This window comes from Schistocerca americana, chromosome 9 (assembly GCF_021461395.2).
Source record: "Schistocerca americana isolate TAMUIC-IGC-003095 chromosome 9, iqSchAmer2.1, whole genome shotgun sequence".
NCBI classification, from domain to species: Eukaryota; Metazoa; Arthropoda; class Insecta; order Orthoptera; family Acrididae; genus Schistocerca; species Schistocerca americana.
The window spans coordinates 121,124,426-121,148,260 of record NC_060127.1 but is presented as its reverse complement, the minus strand read 5'-3'; the positions used below and the strand labels follow the sequence as shown (position 1 = coordinate 121,148,260).

The window sequence follows — 23,835 nt, the reverse complement described above, 5'->3', positions numbered from 1 at the left end:
GGAAGGGAGTGAGACAGGGTTGTAGCCTCTCCCCAATGCTATTCAATCTGTATATTGAGCAAGCTGTAAAGGAAACAAAAGAATAATTCGGAGTAGGTATTAAAATCCATGGAGAAGAAATAAAAACTTTGAGGTTCGCCGATGACACTGTAATTCTGTCATAGACAGCAAATGACTTGGAAGAGCAGTTGAACGGAATGGATGGTGTCTTGAAGGGAGGATATAAGATGAACATCAACAAAAGCAAAACGAGGATATTGGAATGTAGTCGAATTAAGTCGGGTGATGCTGAGGGAATTATATTAGGAATGAGACACTTAAAATAGTAAAGGAGTTTTGCTATTTGGGGAGTATAATAACTGATGATGGTCGAAGCAGAGAGGATATAAAATGTAGACTGGAAATGGCAAGGAAAGCGTTTCTGAAGAAGAGAAATTTGTTAACAACGAGTATAGATTTAAGCGTCAGGAAGTCATTTCTGAAAGTATTTGTATGGAGTGTAGGCATGTATGGAAGTGAAACATGGACGATAAATAGTTTGGACAAGAAGAGAATAGAAGCTTTCGAAATGTGGTGTTACAGAAGAATGCTGAAGATTAGATGGGTAGATCACATAACTAATGAGGAGGTATTGAATAGAATTGGGGAGAAGAGGAGTTTGTGCCACAACTTGACTAGAAGAAGGGATTGGTTGGTAGGACATGTTCTGAGACATCGAAGGATCACCAATTTAGTATTGGAGGGCAGCGCGGATGGTAAAAATCGTAGATGGAGATCAAGAGATGAATACACTAAGCAGATTCAGAAGGATGTTGGCTGCAGTAAGTACGGGGAGATGAAGAAGCTTGCACAGGATAGAGTAGCATGGAGAGCTGCATCAAACCAGTCTCAGGGCTGAAGACCACAACAACAAACTGTCGTACGAAATCGCACCCCACGCCATAACTCGAGGTGTCTATCACGCAGACATCTTGATTCTACGTCCTCAACTGGTCTCCTTCTAACTAACATAAGGCTATCACTGGCACCGAGGCAGAACTAGCTTTCATCAGGAAACAGAACAGACCTCCATCCTGCCCTTCAATGAGTTCTTGCTTGACCCACTGCAGTCGCAAACGGTGGTGCTTTGGAGCCATTGGAATGAAGGCTAGAGGGTGTCTATCTCGGAGCTGTGCTTGAAGTAACCGAATTGTAACAGTTGGTTGTGTCACTGTGATGGCAAACGCTGCTCAAGTTGCTGCTGAAGATGCACTACGGTGAACCAGAGCCATGTTCCGAACACGCTAGTCTTCCCTTTCGGTACTGTCACGTGGCCCAGTTTTCTTGCGACTGTACATTCCCGTTACCACCACTGCCAGCAGTCTTGTTCAGTGGCTAGATTTGTGCCATGTCTTCCTGGAGTATCGTAGGAGGAACGTAACCTTATTACACGACATCGTTCAAACTCAATAAGGTACTGATAATGGCGTCTTAAGGACACTCCTGATCCACAGCGATTCACTACATCTAATCCCTAAGGTAGCTAAGCTCACGACTGGTGCAACACATATTTAAGACGCACCTGACCTGCATCCTCATAGTGGCGCTACTTGAGCCACATGCGACTGGCGCGAAATTTGAAGAGACATCATCTTTCAAATGTAGAAACACGCCCACCAACTTTCGTTTATGTCGCATAACGTCTCCTTGATTTGTGATTTTGGTTCTGTCAGTGTATACATAAATTAGATTACGATAGTAAAGTAAAGTATCCAGAAAACAAACGCATATTAACGCAGCCAGCAGAGGTTACAATTAAGAAAGAAACTGTTAAATGTTTCGTGTGGGGTGTTTTCCTTTACAACAGGGAAAGCTAGACATTGAAGAAGAAAGGGAGAGATAAAATTGAAGCATTCGAGATGTGGGTTTGGAGTAGAATGAATAATATACACTCATGTACAGAAAAAAGAGCTCCCTGAACGACTAGAGATAGGATGTTCATATTCCCAGGATATGTACGTTAGTACGTCCTGCAGCAATTATTAGCATTTCAGACACCTCGATTCAGCATGTGTCCTGTTGCCTAGTACGCACAGGATCCACCATCGGTCCTGATAACTTTTTACGTGCGGGTTGGCATCGACGTCTTATAGGCTGGAATGGCGTCCTGTGGTACAGCTGTCCATGCTGCACTCACCTCGTTCCAAAATTCATTTGTGGTGTTTACCATTGGGTCACCCCTGTCTGTGGCGAACCGAAATCCGGCCATCATTTTCAAATAAACAGAACCTGGATTCGTCCGAAAACACTATCTGATGCCATTCCTGTCCCCAGTGACATCGTTCCATACACGATTGCTGTCTGGCATGTTTCTGCACGTTCGCAAAGGTAGGCAGAGATGTCGACAACGCCCACATAATGGTTCAAATGGCTCTGAGCACTATGGGACTTAACGTCTGAGGTCATCAGTCCCCTACAACTTAGAACTACTTAAACCTAACGACATCACACACATCCACGCACGAGGTAGGATTCGAACCTGCGATCGTAGCGGTCGCGTGGTTCCAGACTGAAGCGCCTAGAACCGTTCAGCCACAGCGGCCGGCCACACGATGTCAGGTACATAAAAAGCATATTTTGAGGCTTAATAATTCCCAGTGGTGTAAAATTAGCTACTTGCTAAATCCATACATCGCACGTCACAAGAAAAATGTCCTAAGGCCAAAAACGGTAATTTTTATTTTTTGTCACTGGGAAAGTGGCGTGAAGTGCCCCAACGTGCACGAGGAACTTCTAGTCACTGCTTCGCAGTTTGCTCACTTCCTGCACTTGTATCAATTTTCTGCGGGCTGCTTCTTGATTCACCACGGGACCGCGCTGGTTTAATTAAAGTTGTAGGCAACTGATGACCTCAGAAGTTAAGTCGCGTAGTGCTCAGAGCCATTTGGACCACTATTTTTTTTTTTTTTTTGGATACCCGGTCGTACATGTCTGAATTCTAAGGCAGGGATCACTTCTCGTCGTTGGAAACCAGGAGCCCCACATGACACCAGAGCAACGCCAGACAGCGAGACGAGAGGGCCCTGCCAGTGGCAGCCGCTTGTTGCGGATTGTGCTTGTCGCCAGCTGGAAGTCCGTCAAGGGAGTCGGAGCCGCAACTCCGCCGGCCTGCCATCCGGGAGTGCTGCCTCCAACACTGGGTTCCCAGAGGGACTTGGAGCTACAGCTCCAGCTGCCACCTCACTCCAGCTGTAGGGCCACCACTCATACCCTGCGCTCAGCTGTCTTTGCGCACCATCAGGTTGATGTGAGCAGGGCGGGGGGCCACATGCTGTACATCACTGAGGAAATGTCTGTTTCCTCCAAAGTTTGACGGCTCACTATAGGGCCCTCCATCAGGACCTCAGCAGCCAGAGAGCCGCTGCCCTTTCATCAGCAAAAGAGAGCCGCATGCATGCCACATTACATTATGTACTGGAGTTCTTTGTAATTTTTAACAGCATGGTGCTTATTCCCACCGGCTTGTCACCAGCACTCATTCATCTCACAGTGTATCCAGCACGCTACACACGGCCGCTTCACTTGCACCATGTTGACATTCGTGGAGCATCGGCAAAATGTCAGTATACTCGTTGCATGCGAGTTCACATCAACATCAGGGGCACGTTTGTTCATGCCTTGCGACCTGCCTTGTTTACTGCCGTGTAAGGATGCATTCTGCAGAAAGCTTGATGTTCCGTGAGAGCGGTAACCATACATCTCATCCTCAGGTCTTTCAGAAGGTGCAGTGACTTGCGCACTCGAGGAAATCGGCGCTCGTTTCAATGTTGTTGTTGTTGTCTTCAGTCCTGAGACTAGTTTGATGCAGCTCTCCATGCTACTCTATCCTGTGCAAGTTTCTTCATCTCCCAGTACCTACTGCAACCTACATTCCTCTGAATCTGCTTAGTGTATTCATCTCTTGGTTTCCCTCTACGATTTTTACCCTCCATACTGCCCTCCAGTACTAAATTGGTGATCCCTTGATGCCTCAGAACATGTCCTACCAACCGATCCCTTCTTCTAGTCAAGTTGTGCCACAAATTCCTCTTCTTTCCAATCCTATTCAATACATCCTCATTAGTTATGTGTTCTAACCATCTACTCGTTTGAAAACCTCACTTAAATGCTGCAGTAAACCCTTGAAATTCGTGAGTTCTTTTGCTCACAGTCGAAAGTTAATAGAGTTTGGATTCAAGTTAACATGTATACACTTGGCTTAAATACATCAACTAAATTATAGAAAAAATATTATAATTAAAAGTTTGTAACTAGTTGCTGCGGCTCTGTGCAATTTACTTGTAACTAAATAAAGTACACTATGTGGTCAAAAGTATCCGGACACCCGCCAGAACATACGTTCTTCATATTAGGTGCATTGTGCTGCCACCTACTGCCAGGTACTCCATATCAGCGATCTCAGAAGTCATTAGACATTGTGAGAGAGCAAAATGGGGCGCGGAACTAATGGACTTCGAACGGGGTCAGGTCATTGGGTGTCACTTGTGTCATACGTCTGAACGCGAGATTTCCACACTCATAAGCATCCGCAGGTCCTCCGTTTCCGATGTGATAGTGAAGTGGAAACGTGAAGGGACAGGTATAGCACAAAAGAATACAGGCTGACCTCGTCGGTTGACTGACAAAGATTGCCGACAATTGAAGAGGGGTCGTAATGTGTAATAGGCAGACATCTATCCACACCATCATACAGGAATTCCAAACTGCATCAGGATCCGCTGCAAGTACTATGACAGTTACGCGGGGGTGAGAAAACTTGGATTTCATGGTCGAGCTCATAAGCCACACATCACGCCGGTAAATGCCAAAGACGCCTCGCTTGGTGTAAGGCACGTAAACATTGGACGATGGAACAGTGGAAAAACGTTGTGTGGAGTGACGAATCACGGTACACAATGTAGCGATCCGATGGCAGGGTGTGGGTATAGTAAATGGCCGGTGAACGTCATCTGCCGGGGTGTGTAGTGCCAGCAGTAAAATTCGGAGGCGGTGGTGTTATGATGTGGTCGTGTTTTTCATGGAGGGGGCTTGCACCCCTTGTTGTTTTGCGTGGCACTGTCACAGCACAGGCCTGCATTGGTGTTTTATGCATCTTCTTCCTTCACACTGTTGAAGAGTAATTCGAGGATGGCGACTGCATCTTTCAACACGATCGAGCACCTGTTCATAATGCACGGCCTGTGGCGGAGTTATTACAGGGCAATAACATCCCTGTAATGGACTGACCTGCACAGAGTCCTGATCTGAATACTATAGAACACATTTTTGATGTTTTGGAACGCCGACTTTGTGCCAGGCCTCACCGACCGACCGACCTCAGTGCAGCAATGAGTGAAGAATGGGCTGCCATTCCCCAAGAAACGTTCCAGCACCTGATTGAACGTACACCTGCGAGATTGCAAGCTGTCATCAAGGCTAAGGATGGGCCAACACCATTTTGAATTCCAGCATTACCGATGGAGGGCTCCACGAACTTGTAAGTCATTTTCAGCCAGGTGTCCGTTTACTTTTGACCACATAGTGTATGTTCGTAACACCAAATCAAGGGTAATGTTTCTTACAAATACCTGCTTAAATAACGCCGGCCGGAGTGGCTGTGCGGTTCCATGCGCTACAGTCTGGAACCGAGCGGCCGCTACGATCGCAGGTTCGAATTCTGCCTCGGGCATTGATGTGTGTTATGTACCTAGGTTAGTTAGGTTTAATTAGTTCTAAGTTCTAGGCGACTGATGACCTCAGAAGTTAAGTCGCATAGTGCTCAGAGCCATTTGAACCATCTTTTTGCTTAAATAACTATCAGTTTCACTTATTATTTTGTAAATAACTGTGACAAACACCTTATCTGAGACGGTCTGTATAAGTAGATGTGGATTAGAAAGATGAAGCAGTGAAGGCTAATAAGGAAGTAAAATCTCCCCCTTTGTGCATATTGGTCACTTAATATGATCTGGCGGATTTGTTGCTTCTTCAACGTATGTGATGAACAGCAGCATGATAAACTGATATCCTGCCATACCCCGTTCCCTATGAAAACGTATCTCTCTTTTGTTTCCACTTTTACTACTCCCACCTGCACAAACTGCTTTTTTGGGTCTCAGCTGTAACCCAAATCTCTTAATAGATGTGAACATTTTATTCCATGTTACAATGTCCTTATAGTGTTCTGTTTTCAAACAGCTCAGTGAAGCTGTAACGGAGACATACCTTGGGCGTGCTGACGTTGATGAAGAGGCAGTCCTCGTCGCCATCGTACTTTCCCGCCAGTAGGTTAATCTGTGGCGCCATGTTGCCGTCTTTGGTGGCGTCTCGGACTCCACTCCAACCGGCAGCCGGCTGAGGTGGCTGAAACATACGGCGTACGCGCAAACCATTGTAGAGTTGTACTCTGCCCTTTTGCTTTCGAAATAGTGATGACTTTTTTATTGCACTGACAAGAAAAATTCGCATCATCAAGAGGCAGATGTGCGAGATAAACGGAAGTTGGTAGCTGCGTTTCTACATCCAGAAAATGAAGTCTATTGAAATTTAGCGCCACACGGATGTGACTGGTGCTAAAGGCATCACCTTGATAATGTGAATCAGGTTTGCTTTAAATACGCGCTGTAATGGTCGTGACCGATTGAGATTGGACGTGGTGAGTTGATGTTAGTCAACAATGTCTTTAACACAACGGCGGCTTCATTATCAACAGCTCACTGAGTTTGAACGAGGTCGTGTAACAGGGCTACGAGAAGCTTGATTTCCCTTCCGCGATATTGCAGAAAGACTGGCACGAATGGCGCCACTATACATGATCGCTGGCAGCGGTGGTCACGGAAAGGTACGGTAGCAAGAAGACCAGGCTCCAGAAGGCCACGTGGTACTACAGAGAGAGAAGACTGTCGTGTTCGGATTGTGGCTCTGGGGCATCGTAGTGCGTCTGCAGCACCAATTTGCGCAGCAATTAGCACAACAGTGACACGACCAACTGTTACAAACTGGTTACTTCAAGGACAGATCCGAGCCACACTATCTTTAGCGTTCTTTCCACTGACCCAGCGGCTTCAGTAGTGTCAAGCGAGAACTTATTGGAGGGTGAAGGTCTGTTGAGTTTTCTGATGAAAGCCAGTTGTGCTTCGTTGCTGTGTTGGTTCGAAGGAGACCAGGTGAGCACTGCAAGTAACCTGTCTGCGTGCTAGGCACACTGGAGCTACACCTGAAGTTATGATCTGGAGTGCGATTTCGTATCACAGGAGGAGCACTGGCGTGGTTATCCCACGCACGCTGGCTGCAAAATTGTACACCAGTTTGGTGATTCGATCTGTTTTGCTGCCATTCTTGAACACCATTCCAGGGGGGGTGTTTTCCAACACGATAACGCTCGCCCACATAGCGCTGTTGTAACTCAACATGGTGTACAGACTGTGGACATGTTGGCTCGACGTGTTCGATCGCCAAATCTGTCTCCAATCGAACACATATTGGATATCATCTGACGACAACTCCAGTTTCATGCAGAACCAGCATTAACTGTCCCTGTATTGACCGACCAAGCCCAACAAGCATGGACTTCCATCCCACAAAGTGACATCCAGCACCTGTATCACACAATGCATGCACATTAGCATTCTTGTATTCAACATTTTCGCATTTTTCATCGGTTGTTAAATTGCCAGAATTTCACATATGCAATGGCTTTCCTCGTGGTTACATTAAGCTGTGATCTTGCAACATTAATCGCTTAGGTACGTTACCTAGACAAATATTCCTGAAATTTGACTATTCTGCATTACTTGTTTGTTTCTCTTCCGTCAGTGTATCTTCCTTGACCTTGCCACAGAAAATATTTTATAACATTAGCCTGCAACATCCACAATTTTTTCAGTCGTTCTCATGGAATCTCGTAGCCGGTGCTTTTATTGTCAGTGTCCTGAACAAAATATTAAGCGTAGAGCACTGTTCACTGCTAAACAGACCGCAGGCGTCAGTCATACTACGAAAGGTGAAGGAGGCTTTCTGACAGTCTCTCTAGCACAATAGTATCCACCATTGTAAACACATAAATTGTTACTTTCAGTACGAAAGGTCTCCAATAAGTAATGCAACATATTTTTTTCTGAAAGCAGGTGCCGGCCGGTGTGGCCGAGCGGTTCTAGGCGCTTCAGTCTGAAACCGTGCGACTGCCACGGTCGCAGGTTCGAATCCTGCCTCGGGCATGGATATGCGTGATGTCCTTAGGTTAGGCAGGTTTAAGTAGTTCTAAGTTCTAGGAGACTGATGACCTCAGATGTTAAGTCCCATAGTGCTCAGAGCCATTTGAACCATTTTTTTTTTTAAAGCAGGTTGGTTTTATTCTTGATTCCAATACACAGTATTATTTCCGAGACTTTTAGCTACAAAACTCTATTTTTCACTTTACTCTCCGTTCACTGCAACGGCTTTATGTGACTTTACTGGCGTGCTGTATCAATAACCTCCCCATTATCCACGTACAATTTGAAGTGTACAATTTTTCGGGCCAAAGAGACGGAAGTTGGAAGGCGCAAGATACGGGCTGTAGGGTGGATAAGGAAGAACAGTCCAATTAAGTTTTGTGAACTTTCCGTCTGTGCGCCGACTTCTGTGAGGCATCGAGTTGTCATGGGAAGGTTCGTTTGCATCTTTGTGGCGATGAACATGGTCAAGTCGTTTCTTCAATTTCGTGAGGGTAGCACAATACACTTCAGAGTTGATCGTTGCAGCATAAGGGAAGAAACCAAACAGAATAACCCGCTCAGAGTTCCAGAACACCGTCACCATGACTTTACCGGCTCAGGGTGCCGTTCTGAATGTTTTTTTTTTTCGTAAACATGGCCGTATGGAACCACTACATGGATTGCCGTTTTGTTTCCAGTTCGAAATGACAAAATCATGTTTTATTGCCTTGGACGATGTTTGACAAAAAATTGTCACAATCAGCCTCGTAATGAGCAAGCAATTCCGCACGGATAGTCCTTCGTTGCTCATTATGTTGTTGTGGCAGGGAGTGAGGAACCCAGCCGTCACACGCCATTGAATATCCACCCTGGCGGACGAATGTGCCAGGACTACTAACAGAGACGCCCAGCGAAGCAGCGAGCTCTTTGATTGTAATCTGTCGATCACCTCAAATGAGAGTGTCTCTACGTTCCAGAATCGCAGGAGTCACAGCTGCTTGCGGCTGGCCAGCACGCGGGAGATCGGACAGGTTTCTGCACCTTGTTGTTATGATAACAGACGCCTTGCCCAACGACTCACCGTGCTTTTGTTCACTGCGAGGTCTCCATAGCCATTCTGAGAGTACCTATGAATATCTGAAATGCTCTGGTTTTCCGCCAAAAGAAACGCAATGACATCTCTGTGTTTGGACTGCACCTCCATCACAGACGCCATTTTGAAGGCTAGAGATAGCTTTGCTAGCTATCAGAACTTCATGATACTGTAGTGACTGATGCTGTTATATTGTTGAGCCGTGTAGGCTCGCGTTCGTGCCGTTTGTTCTTTGGCATTTTGTCACATTGAGTGACGTCTTGTTTCTTCCTTACTTACTGGTATAACGAAGTTGCTGGCTTACCTCCTTGAGTGGCAGCAGCAGCGCTTAGCGATGCTAGTACTGTCGTACTATCTTTGGTGTGCCCACTAGTATTTCTGGGTGGTGGTGGTGTGTGTGGTAGTCAGTCGGGTGGGACGGAGCAGCGAGGAAGTCTCCTCGCGAGGCCAGGCTGGGACCACTGGCGGGGTGCACGCACTGTCGGATCGTGAGGCGCTAGTTGCGAGAACGGCGAAGTTCGTTGCCCAGCGAACCTCGACGCTGAAGTTGAGTGATCAGTTAACCTGTTATGAAACCTCAACTATTGTAACATCTCTCCGTTTATTTGCGGGTTGTTGCTCCCTGGGCCATTAGGTCTAGCAGCAACCTATAGTATGTTGGAGTCGGCGAAATCATGCAGCCGTCTTCCTATATTTTGATTAATTATTAAATTGACTGTTACTTGCCAGTGAAGTACACCAGAGGTATTTTCTGCCCTGTGGACGTTAACGCCCCAGTTACCTGCTCTGGTCGTTAGCATAGTCTTCCAGCAGTGTGCCTTTCCTCGTCGTGTTGATGCTGTCCGGCACGGCGTGTAGTCCGACAGCCTTTTATGTTGTTTGGTTCATATTTTGCTTAGAGTGGTTATTGTTCGCTTGTCTGTTTTTAGACGCCGATTTCTGGACATAGTGCTGTTAGTATGGTCGTCTGTGGCCGATATTTTCCATCGTTGTGCCGTGGTCGGACAGAAGGGAATTGGTAAATTGTTAGTCGGTCCTTGGGCCGTCCCTAGTTTGGGTTGCCATCCCATTATTTTACTTCAGCTCTTGGCTGTCTGTCTAACCTCAAGTTTGAGCTACCTTCTCAGGCCGACCCTAGGAACACTTCTGAGCACCAGTTGTTCACTTTGTTTCAGATTATGATTTTCATTTCGGTCGTGTATTAATTCAGTTCTTTTTAAATTTACATAGAGGCCTTCAGCCGTGTTAAATTAAAATTTTGAAGATTTTTTATTTAAAAAAGAGTATTTTTTTCCTAAAATTTGTTCTATCTAAAATTGTTTGGAATACAGGCCCTAACCCGTTAGTTGTTCGATGTGTTATGAGTGGCCTTCGGCCGAGGATTTACGTTAACCCCTTTTAATAAGGCCTTCAGCCGTGTGTATTCTATAAGGAAATTTTTTATAACAAGAAATGTGTTAATTTTAAATTGTTTGTCTGACTTGTTTTTCAGGCCTTCTGCCGTTGTTTTAAATGTTTGTGGCCTTCAGCCGTGCAATCAGTTAATATTTCTTTAATTAGGCTTTCGGCCATTCTGTTGTAAGTTTAAAAAGAAATTTCTTGGTTAGAAAAAATACTTTATTAATGTGTTTTAAGTATAGTTGTTCTTCAGACGTGTAGTGTAGGCCTTCAGCCGCAAATTTTTTTCAATTGCATGTGTTTTGTTTTTTTTAAATGACCTTCTATTTATCTTGCTTTTGATTTCTAAGCCGGGCCTTCAGCCGTTCTTGTTTTGGTGTGGTTTTGGGCTTTCAGCCCAGAAAGCATCTCAAGCCTTCAGCCGTATTGTCTAATTGTGATCTTTTAAAGCATTGTGTAAATAAGTGGTTCTTAGAAAAATGAAGTTGTGTGTTTGATTGTGCAGCTCACAGTAACTGTTTACGGCCCCATCCACAATCGTAACCTTAGCTTGTGCGCTCTATGAGTACCTACCAACCCGGTTTCAATTCTACTGTGTTCCACAGCAAATGCGGCATTTTTTCAACCGAAATTGGCCGGGAAAAAAAGAATGTGTTGCACTACTCATTTAACGCCCCCATAAGTGTAAGAGTGACTGGGCGATGAGGTGTAAGAGATATAAATACACTGCTGCGCTAGAAACAACAGCAAGGTGATGAAATTTTACTTTTTGTGCGCATACAACATATTTTGCAAGGGTACCCGCTTTAATTCGTAGCTGATATGAGGGTATACACTCAGCCATTGGGGACTCACAATCGATTTCACGTGCCTTGACTTAGGGCATTACTCGCTGGCACTACTATTGACTGCGCGAATCGACTGAAGCTCGTCGCTGATTTTCTCTGGCAGAGCGAGTACTAAAGCAGGCCCAGAGCAGAGTTGGTGGCGCAGTAAAAGCTAGACAGCGAGTGACAGCGGAACAGACGACGTCACGGGCTGAGTTCCGGATTTGGTGTGCCAGTCGGCCATTAGCTCTTTTTATGTCAAGACTTGGTGTAATTGGTGAAGTCGTAATTAAGACAAAGAGCTGAGTACAGCGTCCTTCTGTCTGTATCCGCTGATATTCCGTGCTGTGTGGGACTGGGTGCCGGAAGCCACCCTGGATATTTTCAGTATTATTAAATATCTGCGACATCATGCATTTATGGTCAGTATTTCACACATTACGATACGCCCACCTCTATTTCCTGCGCTCGATGGTTTACTGACACATGGAGCGTAATTAACTGTTGCTTCAAATTATTTATATTTATTCAAAAATGGGACTTAACATCTATGGTCATCAGTCCCCTAGTCCGCCCCCGGTAGCTGAGTGGTCAGCGCGACAGAGTGTCAATCCAAAGGGCCCGGGTTCGATTCCCGGCTGGGTCGGAGATTTTCTCCGCTCAGGGACTGGGTGTTGTGTTGTCCTAATCATCATCATTTCATCCCCATCGACGCGCAAGTCGCCCAGGTGGCGTCAAATCGAAAGACTTGCACCAGGCGAACGGTCTACCCGACGGGAGGCCCTAGTCACACGACATTTCATTTCATCAGTCCCCTAGAACTTAGAACAATTTAAACCTAACTAACCTAAGGACATCACACACATCCATGCCCGAGGCAGGATTCGAACTTGCGACCATAGCGGTAACGCGGTTCCAGACTGAAGCGCCTAGAACCGCACGGCCACACCGGCCGGCTATATTTATGATCAGTGAAATACTTGGATGTATGTGTAACTGTTCCTGTGCTGGGTATTTCTGTGTACCACTGTGAGATTCATTGTAATGTATTTGTGCTGGCTGTACGCAGTGTGAAAGACTAAATTGAGTGGTTTACCTTAATGTTAGATTTCCCACTGATATGGCTGACAGCTTTCTTGTGCTGTAAATGGGAATGGGTTTTGGCAATAACCTGTCGTAAAAATTTCGCAGGTTTAATTGGGATCTTAAGGGTTTTTTAAGGATTTTGCATTTAATCTTTTATTTTATATTTTGTTTGCTTTAACAGAAATTTCCTGTATTTAATAGGGTATATGTGTAGAAACTGTGCTTTAGATATCCATATATAGACATCAAGGAAGGTAGCATTGCTTGTAAGGTCTAATTATTAGGCACCACCTTGTAGAGGTCAGCTTGTCATTTCCCTTACATAGCTGTTTGGTTTACGCAACGTTCCTTCCAGAGTGGTTTGGCTAAATTACAGTCAGATCTTATTCTGTGGACATTCATTAAGTTTTCGTGTGGATAATTTTCTTCAGCTGAGTGGTTTAATAGACATTACCTTGGCCACTACTGTACATTCATGGTATTTTGGAAATTTCGTAAAAGACACATTTTTGAAATCTGGTGGTATATTAAAAGGCCTTATCCTGACCAATTCTCGAGAATGTGGCCATTAATACTTGCTTGTTTGTTTGGCCTGTGTTTCACCTAAGTCTTGTCTGTTACAGCCGTGCTTAGCCTTCTGAGCCTCGCGGCCGGTTTTTCAGCGGCTGGTGGCCGCAGGGGCTTGTAGGTGTAGTATATTCGCCTTGGTGTTCATTCGCTGCCCTCGAGGTGTGTCCGCAAGTGCCCAAAGCGCGCTGGTTCTCGCTGCCTGCTAATAAATCTTAAGTGAAGTAGTGGTTACATACTTAATGATCTGATCTGTGGAGCCTTATTTTAAATTTTACTTGAAGTTGTACATTTCCTTTGGAATATACTTGTACTGCCCGTGTTATGAACTTCGGGTAGCTAAGTTTTTTCTTAAGTTGCATATGCACAAAGTTATGTCTTGATCATTATGTTATGCGAATATTTCCAACTCATTTAAATATAATTACTGGGACTGTACTTGCCTCACGTGTGGACAACCTTCATCTATTTTTCTGTTTTGGTTCAAAAATGGTTCAAATGGCTCTGAGCACTGTGCGACTTAACATGTGAGGTCATCAGTACCCTAGAACTTAGAACTACTTAAACCTAACTAACCTAAGGATATCACATACATCAATGCCTGAGGCAAGATTCGAACCTGCGACCGTAGCGGTCGCGCGGTTCCAGACTGAAGCGCCTAGAACCGCTCGGCCAGAGCGCCAGGCCTACTGATTTGGTACTTGATAAAACTTTCAGTGGGTTTTATGCTGATTTTAGCAGTGCGTTTGCCCTCTTGTGTGTTATGGGACTGTTTGATTAAAGGACTTATTTAGTTTCCCAAAAATCCTCTGAAGGTCGTAAATGACCTTTTGTTAAATTGTCTTAAACATATCTCTCCTATTGAGCAGCTTCTGTTTCACAGGGAAAGAAGTTTTTTTTTTTAAATTACTGTTTTATATTTATTCTGGCACTGAGTTTTGTGGCTGGTTGAGGTGAAATCATTTGTTAAAGCCGATTATTCCTTTCACTCATAATTATCTGAGATCCATTTATTCATGCTCTTTTACATGGTGGTTAAATAAATCTGGCCATTGAAAGGACAAATTACGCTTGTATTCTGGGTTCTCCCTTCCATGCTTCCCTTGTTCTACACCATGCCGCTGCGACATTTGCGCTAACGTCATTCCACACTGCTTCAACTCCATGGCAGACTTAATGGATCGCAGTGGCTGCCGAGTTGCCACAGCACAGTCTTCCGGAAACCCAAGACGCAGCTGGAGAGAGTGCTGGCTTGTGCTACAGTCAGGGTGGGTCAGGACAGCGCAGCGCAGCGAAAACGCGGTCTCCTGTTATTTTGTTGGAACGCAGTCACTGAGATCTTGAAGGTAGGAAACAGTCACCGCACTTAACACGTCACAAATGTAACGGCAGTTGTACAAATTACCGACTACAAGTAGCAGTCGTTAGAGTGCTGAAATAGTTTCTGCAGGTACAGCTTCAATGTGCTTAAAGAACGCCACCATTGTCTCATGACATGGTTATTTTCTCACACACAGCAAATCACGGATTTATATTATATAAGATGAAACAACTGCATCTGAAAAATACATGTATTTGGTGCCAAGGAACCTTTTCTTAAACTTATGCAATTTTAATCCGTTACTTTAAAACGTTCACTTGACCGAAACTGGTTGTCTGAGGGTAAATAAACAACATACGAGTACCGTCTGCTGGTGGTCTCATCATGTCGTTCCTTCATACTGTGGTGTGTAAACCAATGACAAGATGCACGATGGCTATTTTTTATTATTCATTATATATTATTTTTCTTCTTCTTCTTCTTCTTCGCGGATGGATCACTCAGGACCACGCGTAATCAACATTTGTTGGCCTTCCTTTTCGCCCAATATTCCTTCATAAACAACGAAAGGGCTAGCTTTCGTTGCGTAGACCACGTCGGTTAGTTTTTCTCCCTTCTTCCTCAAAACCCCGCGTGTTTGTGATTTTTCTGATTTCATTTCTGTCATGTAGATCTGGAGACCCTAATTCTCTTAGGTCTTTTTCTGACTGTTTGTACCAGTTCGGTCTTGTAATTTTGTCCTTTAAAAATGTATGGATTTTGTACGTTAACCTGTTTGAGTCCATTCTTTCTAAATGCCCCATGAATTGGATTCTCTCATGCGCATTGTGTCTGTTATTTTGGAGATATTTTTTATATATTTCTGCCTTGGGTTTTGGATATTGCACACCATCTTTAGTTCTTGGTCCTAGGATTTTCCTCATTATTTTACGTTCTTTCACTTCTAATTCCTCTTTTGAAGGTTTAGTGTCTCAGATGCGTAAAGAACTTCGGGTTTAATTACTGTTGTGTAGTGTCATATTTTGCAGTTCCACGAGAGACTATTTTTGTTGTAAATGTTTTTTGTTAATTGAAACGCCGTCTCCATTTTCTGGACTCTTGATCTGACAGATATCTATTCATTACAATTTTCTGCAATCCATTCACCTAAATATTTAAATTCTTACCTCGAGAGATGTGGTTATTACCAGTTTTTAGGTCAGAAGGTGCATCTTTGATGTCAGTCATAAATTTTGTTTTTTCAAATGAAATTTGTAATCCTATTTTTGCTGCCTGCTCTTGTAATAATTCTAGCTGTTTCTGTGCATCGGTAATGTCCTGTGCGATCAGTGCTATGTCATTATTTATTATATACGTATTATTTATTATATATTATATATAGTGAAAATCTGATGAATCACTAACGGTTGCCGACAATGACGTAAGCGTTTCTACATTCTTAATGGAAAGTAAACAAATTTACTTGTTTAATAATCTTTGGTTCTATGGATGTTCTGGAAAACTACAGCAGATGCACGTCTGGGAAATGTTTTATTAAATTCACCAGGCCAACACTAACATCTTTCATTAGCCGTAACTCCGTAACTAAACATTTGCTGACCTATGTTTATATCAACTTTATTCTTTAGTTGTACTTGTAGAATAACATAGTGAAATATTTGCATATCCTGATGATAGTATGTAAACGGAATGAGCTATATATCAAAGACACCAGCAAAGGTAAATCAACGATTTGTTTTATGGCAAGGATAATGTTTTGATAAAAGGTTAAATATCTGTATGAAACAAAGTACGAAATAAGATCTTCAGTTTATTAATTCATGTATCTTTACACATTTGTTTCAGGAAGTGGTAGCTTACGGATGTATGCTTGGATGCCTCGCACCAGCATTGTAAAAATTTGTATTTTAACCGTTCATTAAAAATATTGTAAAAAAGTTAATAAAGAAAGGAATATTTATTCGCACGGTTTTAAGTTCAAATCCTGTCTGTTCATCATTTCACTCGCCGCCCAGATCCCGCATCAAGAGGTTCGGTGCAGACAAGAGTAATTTACGCGGTATCCGGAGGAGCGTTCCTGCATCGACATTGTCACAATCAAGACTAAGCACAGCGCAATTAATGCGAAGGTAACGACTCAGACTTGATGGGCAGCTATTGAACTTGGTTTACTTACACTAAAAATGTTGTGCTTCGAGTGGAAGATCGACAATTTCGATGGTTGCGGTGATTATTTGGTACCACACACTACTGGAAGCAGCAGCATACAATGCAAATTATGTTTATCGACCTTGACTGTAATGATATTAAAGGTCTGTTGATATATCAGTTAAATTTCATCCAAGATTGTAGGCAAATTCATAAATTACCTTCAAAATTTTTGCAACTATTCTTTCCAATAAGTTTTTCCGATTATTGAAGCAATTATTAATCCATTTCAATTTCCACATCACTATTCACGCACTCGTCATTTGCTTCTATTAATACTATTATTCACTGAATACGCCACATTTACTCGGAACAAACATTCATTACTGATGGTCGCAGTAAAATCCACACGCTGCATTGAAAACTAATTTCCAAGTCATTTCCCGGCCATTGTTTGGTGCGACATGATCGGTCACAGTAGAGTCATATTGGAAGGGGGAATGACGGGACACAATTAGCTGCATGTTTTCGAAAATTCGTTTGCTGAACATCGTGAGGACGTTCCTTTGGTCACACAGAGTACAATTTACAGTACTTCCAGCATGACAGAGCCTCTCCACATTTTACCTAACTCACCCTGATCACTTGATTGGTTGTGATGGAGTAATTAAATGGTCACCAAGATTGCCACATCTTACGCCATTAGATTTTTGTTGATGGGGCTGGATGAATTCTGAGGCGTACAAATGAAAGGCGAATACGCGAGATGAACTGCTTGGTCGCATCGTGGGCGCTGTAGGCACAGAGCATAGAAGGATATCTATGGTCTGTGGCTGCACGCCTCATCAGGAAACGTGCAGAGGCATTCAATCAACGCATCATGTTCTCCTAACAGTACAGAAATGCACTGAAGTTCACCATGGGTTACCGAACATTTACTAAGAACTTCTTTAAAGCTGCACTGTGAGGTGTACGATAGTGCTAAGCAGTGAACGTGTTAAGCATATGTATTTTTCAATCAATGCTTTGTATAACACACATTGTAGTGTTTACTAACTGCTATAAGTGTAGAGATTTGAGAACGTTGCAATGTACTGAATGATATTGAAAATAAATAACAACGTACATTACATGTCTTCTAACTCGGAAAAAATCGGAATAGGGCATATGTCCTTATAAAGTTTTTTCGTTCAAATGGTCATCTTCTCAAATCTCCGAATACTGACCATTCCCCCTGGGATATCACGTATAGCACACATCTTTTCTAGTGGTACACATGGAACTAATAGTTACCAGAACTACATAATATTTTATGTAATGAGAATAATGCTTATTAATTTGAGGGTTATCACTTCCTGCCACCAACACCATCAAGCAGTACGAAAGAAAAAGAACAAATTTGTTTGAACTGGTGATACGATAAATAAAAGGTATCTGCACTGGTGCACAGCGAAAAAATTGTTGTAGATTACTCCAGAGGCTACTTGGACCAGCTAAGAACGACGTCATATCATTAACAGGTTTTAACAGACATCATGATGTTATAAGAAACTAAGAGATACATCAATGTGATAACCGTTACCTTGTATAGAATATCGGCATCACGTTGCGAAGTCCACAGCTGTCTGCTCGAGATATTTGTGATATCGCATATTTGGCAACTTTCTAATCTCCGACTTTTGGACAACAACATTTTCGTTTCCTATATACCAGATTTTCCTTTCTACCGTTAGCTCCACGCTGCATTCTTTGGTTAGCTTGCGTATTTCCGCATCTGTGCTTTTTGCGAAATGAGCCTCTTAAGTTATTACTGGCTTTTTCCATCTTAACGTTACTGCAGATAATTAAAGAGTATTTTGCACCAGATATGTTTTGCTTTTATTTGTAAAGCACCTTCACAGTTACCGTCTCTTGTTTACATGTTCCGCAAATCACTGCTGTTTCCTTAATTGTTAGCACAGATTGAGGTCGGAAGAAAATTGGTTTCTCATTCAGATTTATAAATTGTCTTTCGAGCTTGGCCTCCACTAGCAATTAACAATGAAGCTAAAAGCAGTTGCTTGCAGAATGTGTAAACAAGTGACAAAAACACCGTCAGTAAATTAACCCACGCAATACTACCTGGGGTGGTGGGGAGTGGGGTTGGGAGAATTTTATGCCCACCTTTTGAAAAAATTTGCAGTAATTTATGTTTTGAAATTCTGAAGAAAAGTATTTAAAAAGAATTACTCCAGTAGAGTGTACATATGTTTTAAACGTTAAACCTTCCAGTTAAAGTTAACTCAAAATTTACATATCAGTACGAGATTACACTTTCGCTAATGAACGTCGTATCCAGTATTTCCGGATTCTGTGCCTCACTTACACATCAGAACCTCTTTAAAAATATGTTTCGAGGAAAAGTCGGCAACAATGAACGAAACTTGCGTTCTTAACATTTTTTGTGTTGGTCTTAAAACTCTGTAATTGATATTGCTAAAAGGTATTTTCAGGTTTTGGACACTCCTTACACATCAGTATCTCTTCAAAAAGTATGCAGGTAATATAATTCAACAACAATTATGAAATTTTTAAATTTTTTTTAGGATAGCCATAAAGTACCTCCCCCCCTTCCCCGCTTGGTAATGCGCATTATGGAAAATGCTTTGCTATTCATAGGGTTGCTGACCGTAGAAGACGCTTCATAAATGAGAGCGAAATACATTTGGCGAAAACACTCTAAATTTATTTGCGGTAAGCTTAAAATGGAAAAAATCTATACTAATTGATTATAATAGGTGCTGTGGAAGATTGCCATGCAGACAAACGTGATCGCCTCTTTGCGATGACTTTATACTGACCTAAGAGCGGCTAGAGAAATGCAGATGAGGATTTTCATCAAACTTAGATTCCTATTATTTCTCACAGAATGTGCTTTTTTCAGGATATTCAGCATCGTCAGTTGTTCAATGTTCAGGTAACGAAGAACTCTCTCATGTACATTATGTTGTTGTAGTGATTATCATTAATGTCCAACAAGAACTAATCGGTAACATAACTGCCTTGAAACACACTGAGAATCACAGTTATTGAAATGTCACCTTACCTAACAATGCACACAACTGATATGCAAACAGTCTCAGTTGATTGAGCTGGACGAGAGGACCCAGTCCACTCCATGTAAGCACAGCCCAAACCATCGTGGAGCCACCACCAGCCTGCACAGTGTCCTGTTGACAATTTGGATCCTTGACTTCGTGGGGTCTGCCTCACACTCGAACCCTACGATTGGCTCTTGAAACAGGACTCATCTGATCAAGCCATGGTTTTCCAGTCGTGTAGGATCCAACCGATATGCTTAAGAACCCAGAAGAGGTGCTGCAGGCGATGTGGTAGAGGTAGCAAGAGCTCTTGTGTCAGTCAACTGCTGCCAGAGCCCATTAATGCCACATTTCGCTGCACTGTCCTTGCGCATATGTTAGTCATACGCCCTACATCGATTTCTGAGGCTATTTCACGCAGTGTTGCTTGTCTGTTAGCACTGACAACTCTTCGCAAACGACGCTGCTCTCGGTCGTTAAGTGAAGGCCGTCGGCTGTTGAGTTATCTTTGATGAGAGATAACACCTGAAATGTGGTATTCTCGGCACACTTTTGGGGCTGTGGACGTCGGAATATTGAATTCCATAACGATTTCCGAAAAGGAATGTCCTGTACATTCTGTTCTAGCTACCATTCCGCGTTCAGTCTGTTTATTCCTGTCGTGGGCCCATAATCACGTCTGAAACCCTTTCAAATGATTCACCTGAGTACAAATTACTGTTCCGCCAATGCACTGCCCTTTTATACCTTGTATAGACGTTACTACCGCCATCACCATATGAGTATGTCGCTATTCCATTACCTTTGTCACATCACTGTAGCGTTTTCTAGGTTTTTGGGCCGAGATCATGATAAATGAAGTACAGATCATTGCACCCATTCCTCGCAAGTCTTTCACTGAACCGTATAACCTTGCTGTAGGACTCACCTTGAAGCGCAGAGGTCCGACCGGTGGCGCCGCGTAGGGGATTCCCTGGAAGGAGCAGTAGGGGAACCCCCACACTGTGCGCCGGCGGCGGCCGAGCAGCTCGCCCTGCAGGATGCGCACCTTCACCGTTGCCTGCTCTGCGCCCGCCATGCTAGCCGCTACGTTTGCCGCCGCCGCTGAAATGCGCCTTCTTATATTGTGGCTGGTCGGCTCCAGGTGGTTACGTAACAGATGGCGCCGTGGAAGGATAAGATTACGACAGCCTCTGCCTCTTCACAGTGACGAGGCAGAAACCGCCGCAGTGAGTCATTCTGTGATGTGTAGCTTCTAATGGGGCAGCTGCGAAACACTGGGACGAGGGTTTCCGCCGAGCAGTGCGGCGGCAGTTAGATCGTTGGTGCTACCTAACCGCTGTATAATCGCTTCTCTACAACAACGCTGCACAGTGCCATTCATTGTGTTCACAGAGGAACAAACTCTTTGTTAGACGATTCTGAACGGTTTAAACTACGTCATTATTCCGTAACTTATAGCTTCGTACTGACACTTGACTTTGGATCGGTTGCTGTTGTGTGTTCAGTCTGAAGCGAGGTTCGACGCAGCTCTCCGAGGCTAATCTTTCTGTCCAAACCTCTTCATTACTGCAAACTGCATCTATTTGAATGAACATGGGTAATGTAATCTATCCTTCATCTCTCTCTGCAGAATTAACTGACCACACTTGCTTTCATTACCAGACAGACTATACCTTAAAAAATTAACTGCCATAATCCCAGTTTTGAGATTTGTGTTTCTAACGAAAATGTTTTTATTTGTAATTATGTTGGCAGCAATTGTTACTATTCTTTATTGTTATGTATATCTTTTTCAAGCTTATTCATTGATTGTTAATCAGTGGTTGTTAAATTAGTGATCTTTACATGGCTATTTGTGTGAAGAAGCAAGGTTTTTCAGAGTTACGCAAGGTGAACATTTTAAAAACAGCATAGTTATACTTTTATGTACATAACTTCTAGCAGGTGTGTACTTGAATGTTCTGTAATGGTTTTAGAAGACGTTTATCGTTTGTTTATTTCCAAGGCTTTTTTATTTCCACATGAGGGCTCTCTGAATTTCCATCTCCATTTGGGGCTCGTAGCAGATTCTGCTTAAAATCGTATTTTGTTTTTCTTTTCTCGCTAGGCACAATGAATCGTTCAAAAGCACTTTATATAAAGGAAACTGACGAGACTGTAAATGACCCCAATTTCGTGCATTCTTCTGGTGATGAGGTGGAATGTATAAGCCCACTGACATCGTCAAGGTCCTTCCACATCGAGTAGATGAAATGCCTGTCTGTGATGCTCTCGAAGAAAATATATTGGACGAAACTCTTCCAGCCGATGTTCCAGATGTCTTCGAAGTTGGTACCAATGAATAAAGGGAGGACGAGGAAATGCACACCATCGCAAGAAGAGAATGAAAACTAATGTCACTTCTAATTTAACAGCTGAGGAAACAAGTTATAGTGAAACTTACGCTGACCTAGCAGAAACTGAACAGCCTTAAATGGAAAGCCTGCAATTGATTGCTTTTAAGAACTTTTTGATGAACAAGTACCGAATTTGACTGCCAGTGAAAGTGTTCAATATGTTACACACAACAATGATCACAACTTTGATCCAATGAGTCCTTAAAAACGTTCTTAGATATATTACTCTTCACTGGATACTAGGCTCTCCCAAAGGTACAGTTACATTGGAATGAAGGTGAGGATTTTGATATACGGTGCTACGATAGTGCATGAGCTGCAGTAGATATCTGGAAATCTAGCGCCATATTCACTTCAATGATAATACACATCTGAACAGAGTCACAGCTAACGACAGGGATAAATGTTTCAAAAGTATCCCTGTGATAGACGCCCTGAATAAGAAATTCACGAAATTTAAAGTTTTTTATGATTGCCTAGACATTGACGAGTAAATGGTTCGACATTACGACATTATGGACACCATTATCTAAAACACTTCATTTGCGGGAAACCGGTGAGATTAGGATTCAACCACTGGGCGATCATAAGCTATTCCTGTCACACATTGTCTCACGAATGAAAATATCCCACTTCTCCAATTCAGAGGAATGGTGGCAACGGCATATCGTGCTCAGTCATCCGCTGCTTCTGATCCAAAAATGAGAGGACGTCCATTATACCCGAAGGAATCCACCTCTTGTGTTCCATTTGAACTCACGACTTCTCGAACCGTACACGTGATTGAACTCAAAAGATCGAGGGAAGAAAGAAAGTGAGGAATTTACAAAAAAAAAAAAGAAAAAAAAAATGCAAGGAAGCAGTGCTCCGTGCACAATATAGGACTCCATATCGAATGCTTTGTTGTCTGCCACAGAAAATAAAAGGAAATATAAAAAGATAGTAGCAAGTGCCACGATCCCCATTTGAGGATTCTCTAAAAAATAGCGTTTAATTCAAGAATATATCAGTTTTTATTTTACATCGCTTATCCCAGTCTCTCAATTAGGCAACCCAGAAACAAATACAGACTGGAAGAAAAAAATTGACAGTTAATGGGTTAAAGGCTGAAGATGTGTCCTATCATTCGATCTCTTCTTACATTTAGCTCACCAGCATTCTTCTTTAGCATCGCATTTCAAAAGCTGCTATCCCCTTCTTGTCTAAACTGTTTACAATCCACATTTAACATGTAATCAGGGCTACATTCACGAAAACACCCCTCAGGAAAGTCTTCATAACATTCAAATTTACATTCAGTATTAGAAAACTTTCTACTACTAGTCTGCATTTTATATCCTCTCATCTGTCGCCATCTTCAGTTATTTTACTACGCAAATAGGTAAACTCATCTACCACCTTTAGTGTCTCTTTTTCTAATCTGATTCGTCTACCTTCCCCTGATTTAATTCACCTACATTACATTAGGCGTGTTTTACTTTTGTTGTTGTTCCTCCTGCAACGTCTTTTCAAGACATGATTCATTGCTCTCCCAATTCCTTTGCCATTGACTACAATGTCAGCCGGCGCTGTGGCCGAGCGGTTCTAGGCGCTTCAGTCCGACCCCGCGCTCCTGCTACGGTCGCAGGTTCGAATCCTGCCTCGTCCATGGACGTGTGTGATGTCCTTAGGTCTGTTAGGTTTAAGTAGTTCTAAGCTCTAGG

At 43.0% G+C, this 23,835-nt stretch overlaps 1 protein-coding gene across 1 annotated transcript in view; it reads right to left on the bottom strand.

Moving 5' to 3' along the window:
• LOC124550729 (esterase FE4-like) overlaps positions 1-20,825 on the bottom strand; it is a 108,481-nt gene extending 87,656 nt beyond the window's left edge. The window contains exons 1-2 of the mRNA XM_047125449.1: positions 20,662-20,825; positions 6,244-6,381 (exon numbers count right to left, since the gene is read on the bottom strand). Of these exons, the coding sequence (XP_046981405.1) occupies positions 6,244-6,381; positions 20,662-20,811 (288 nt within the window). The 5' untranslated portion in view covers positions 20,812-20,825. The remainder of the gene's footprint in view (positions 1-6,243; positions 6,382-20,661) is intronic.
• Between the last annotated feature and the right edge of the window lie 3,010 nt (positions 20,826-23,835).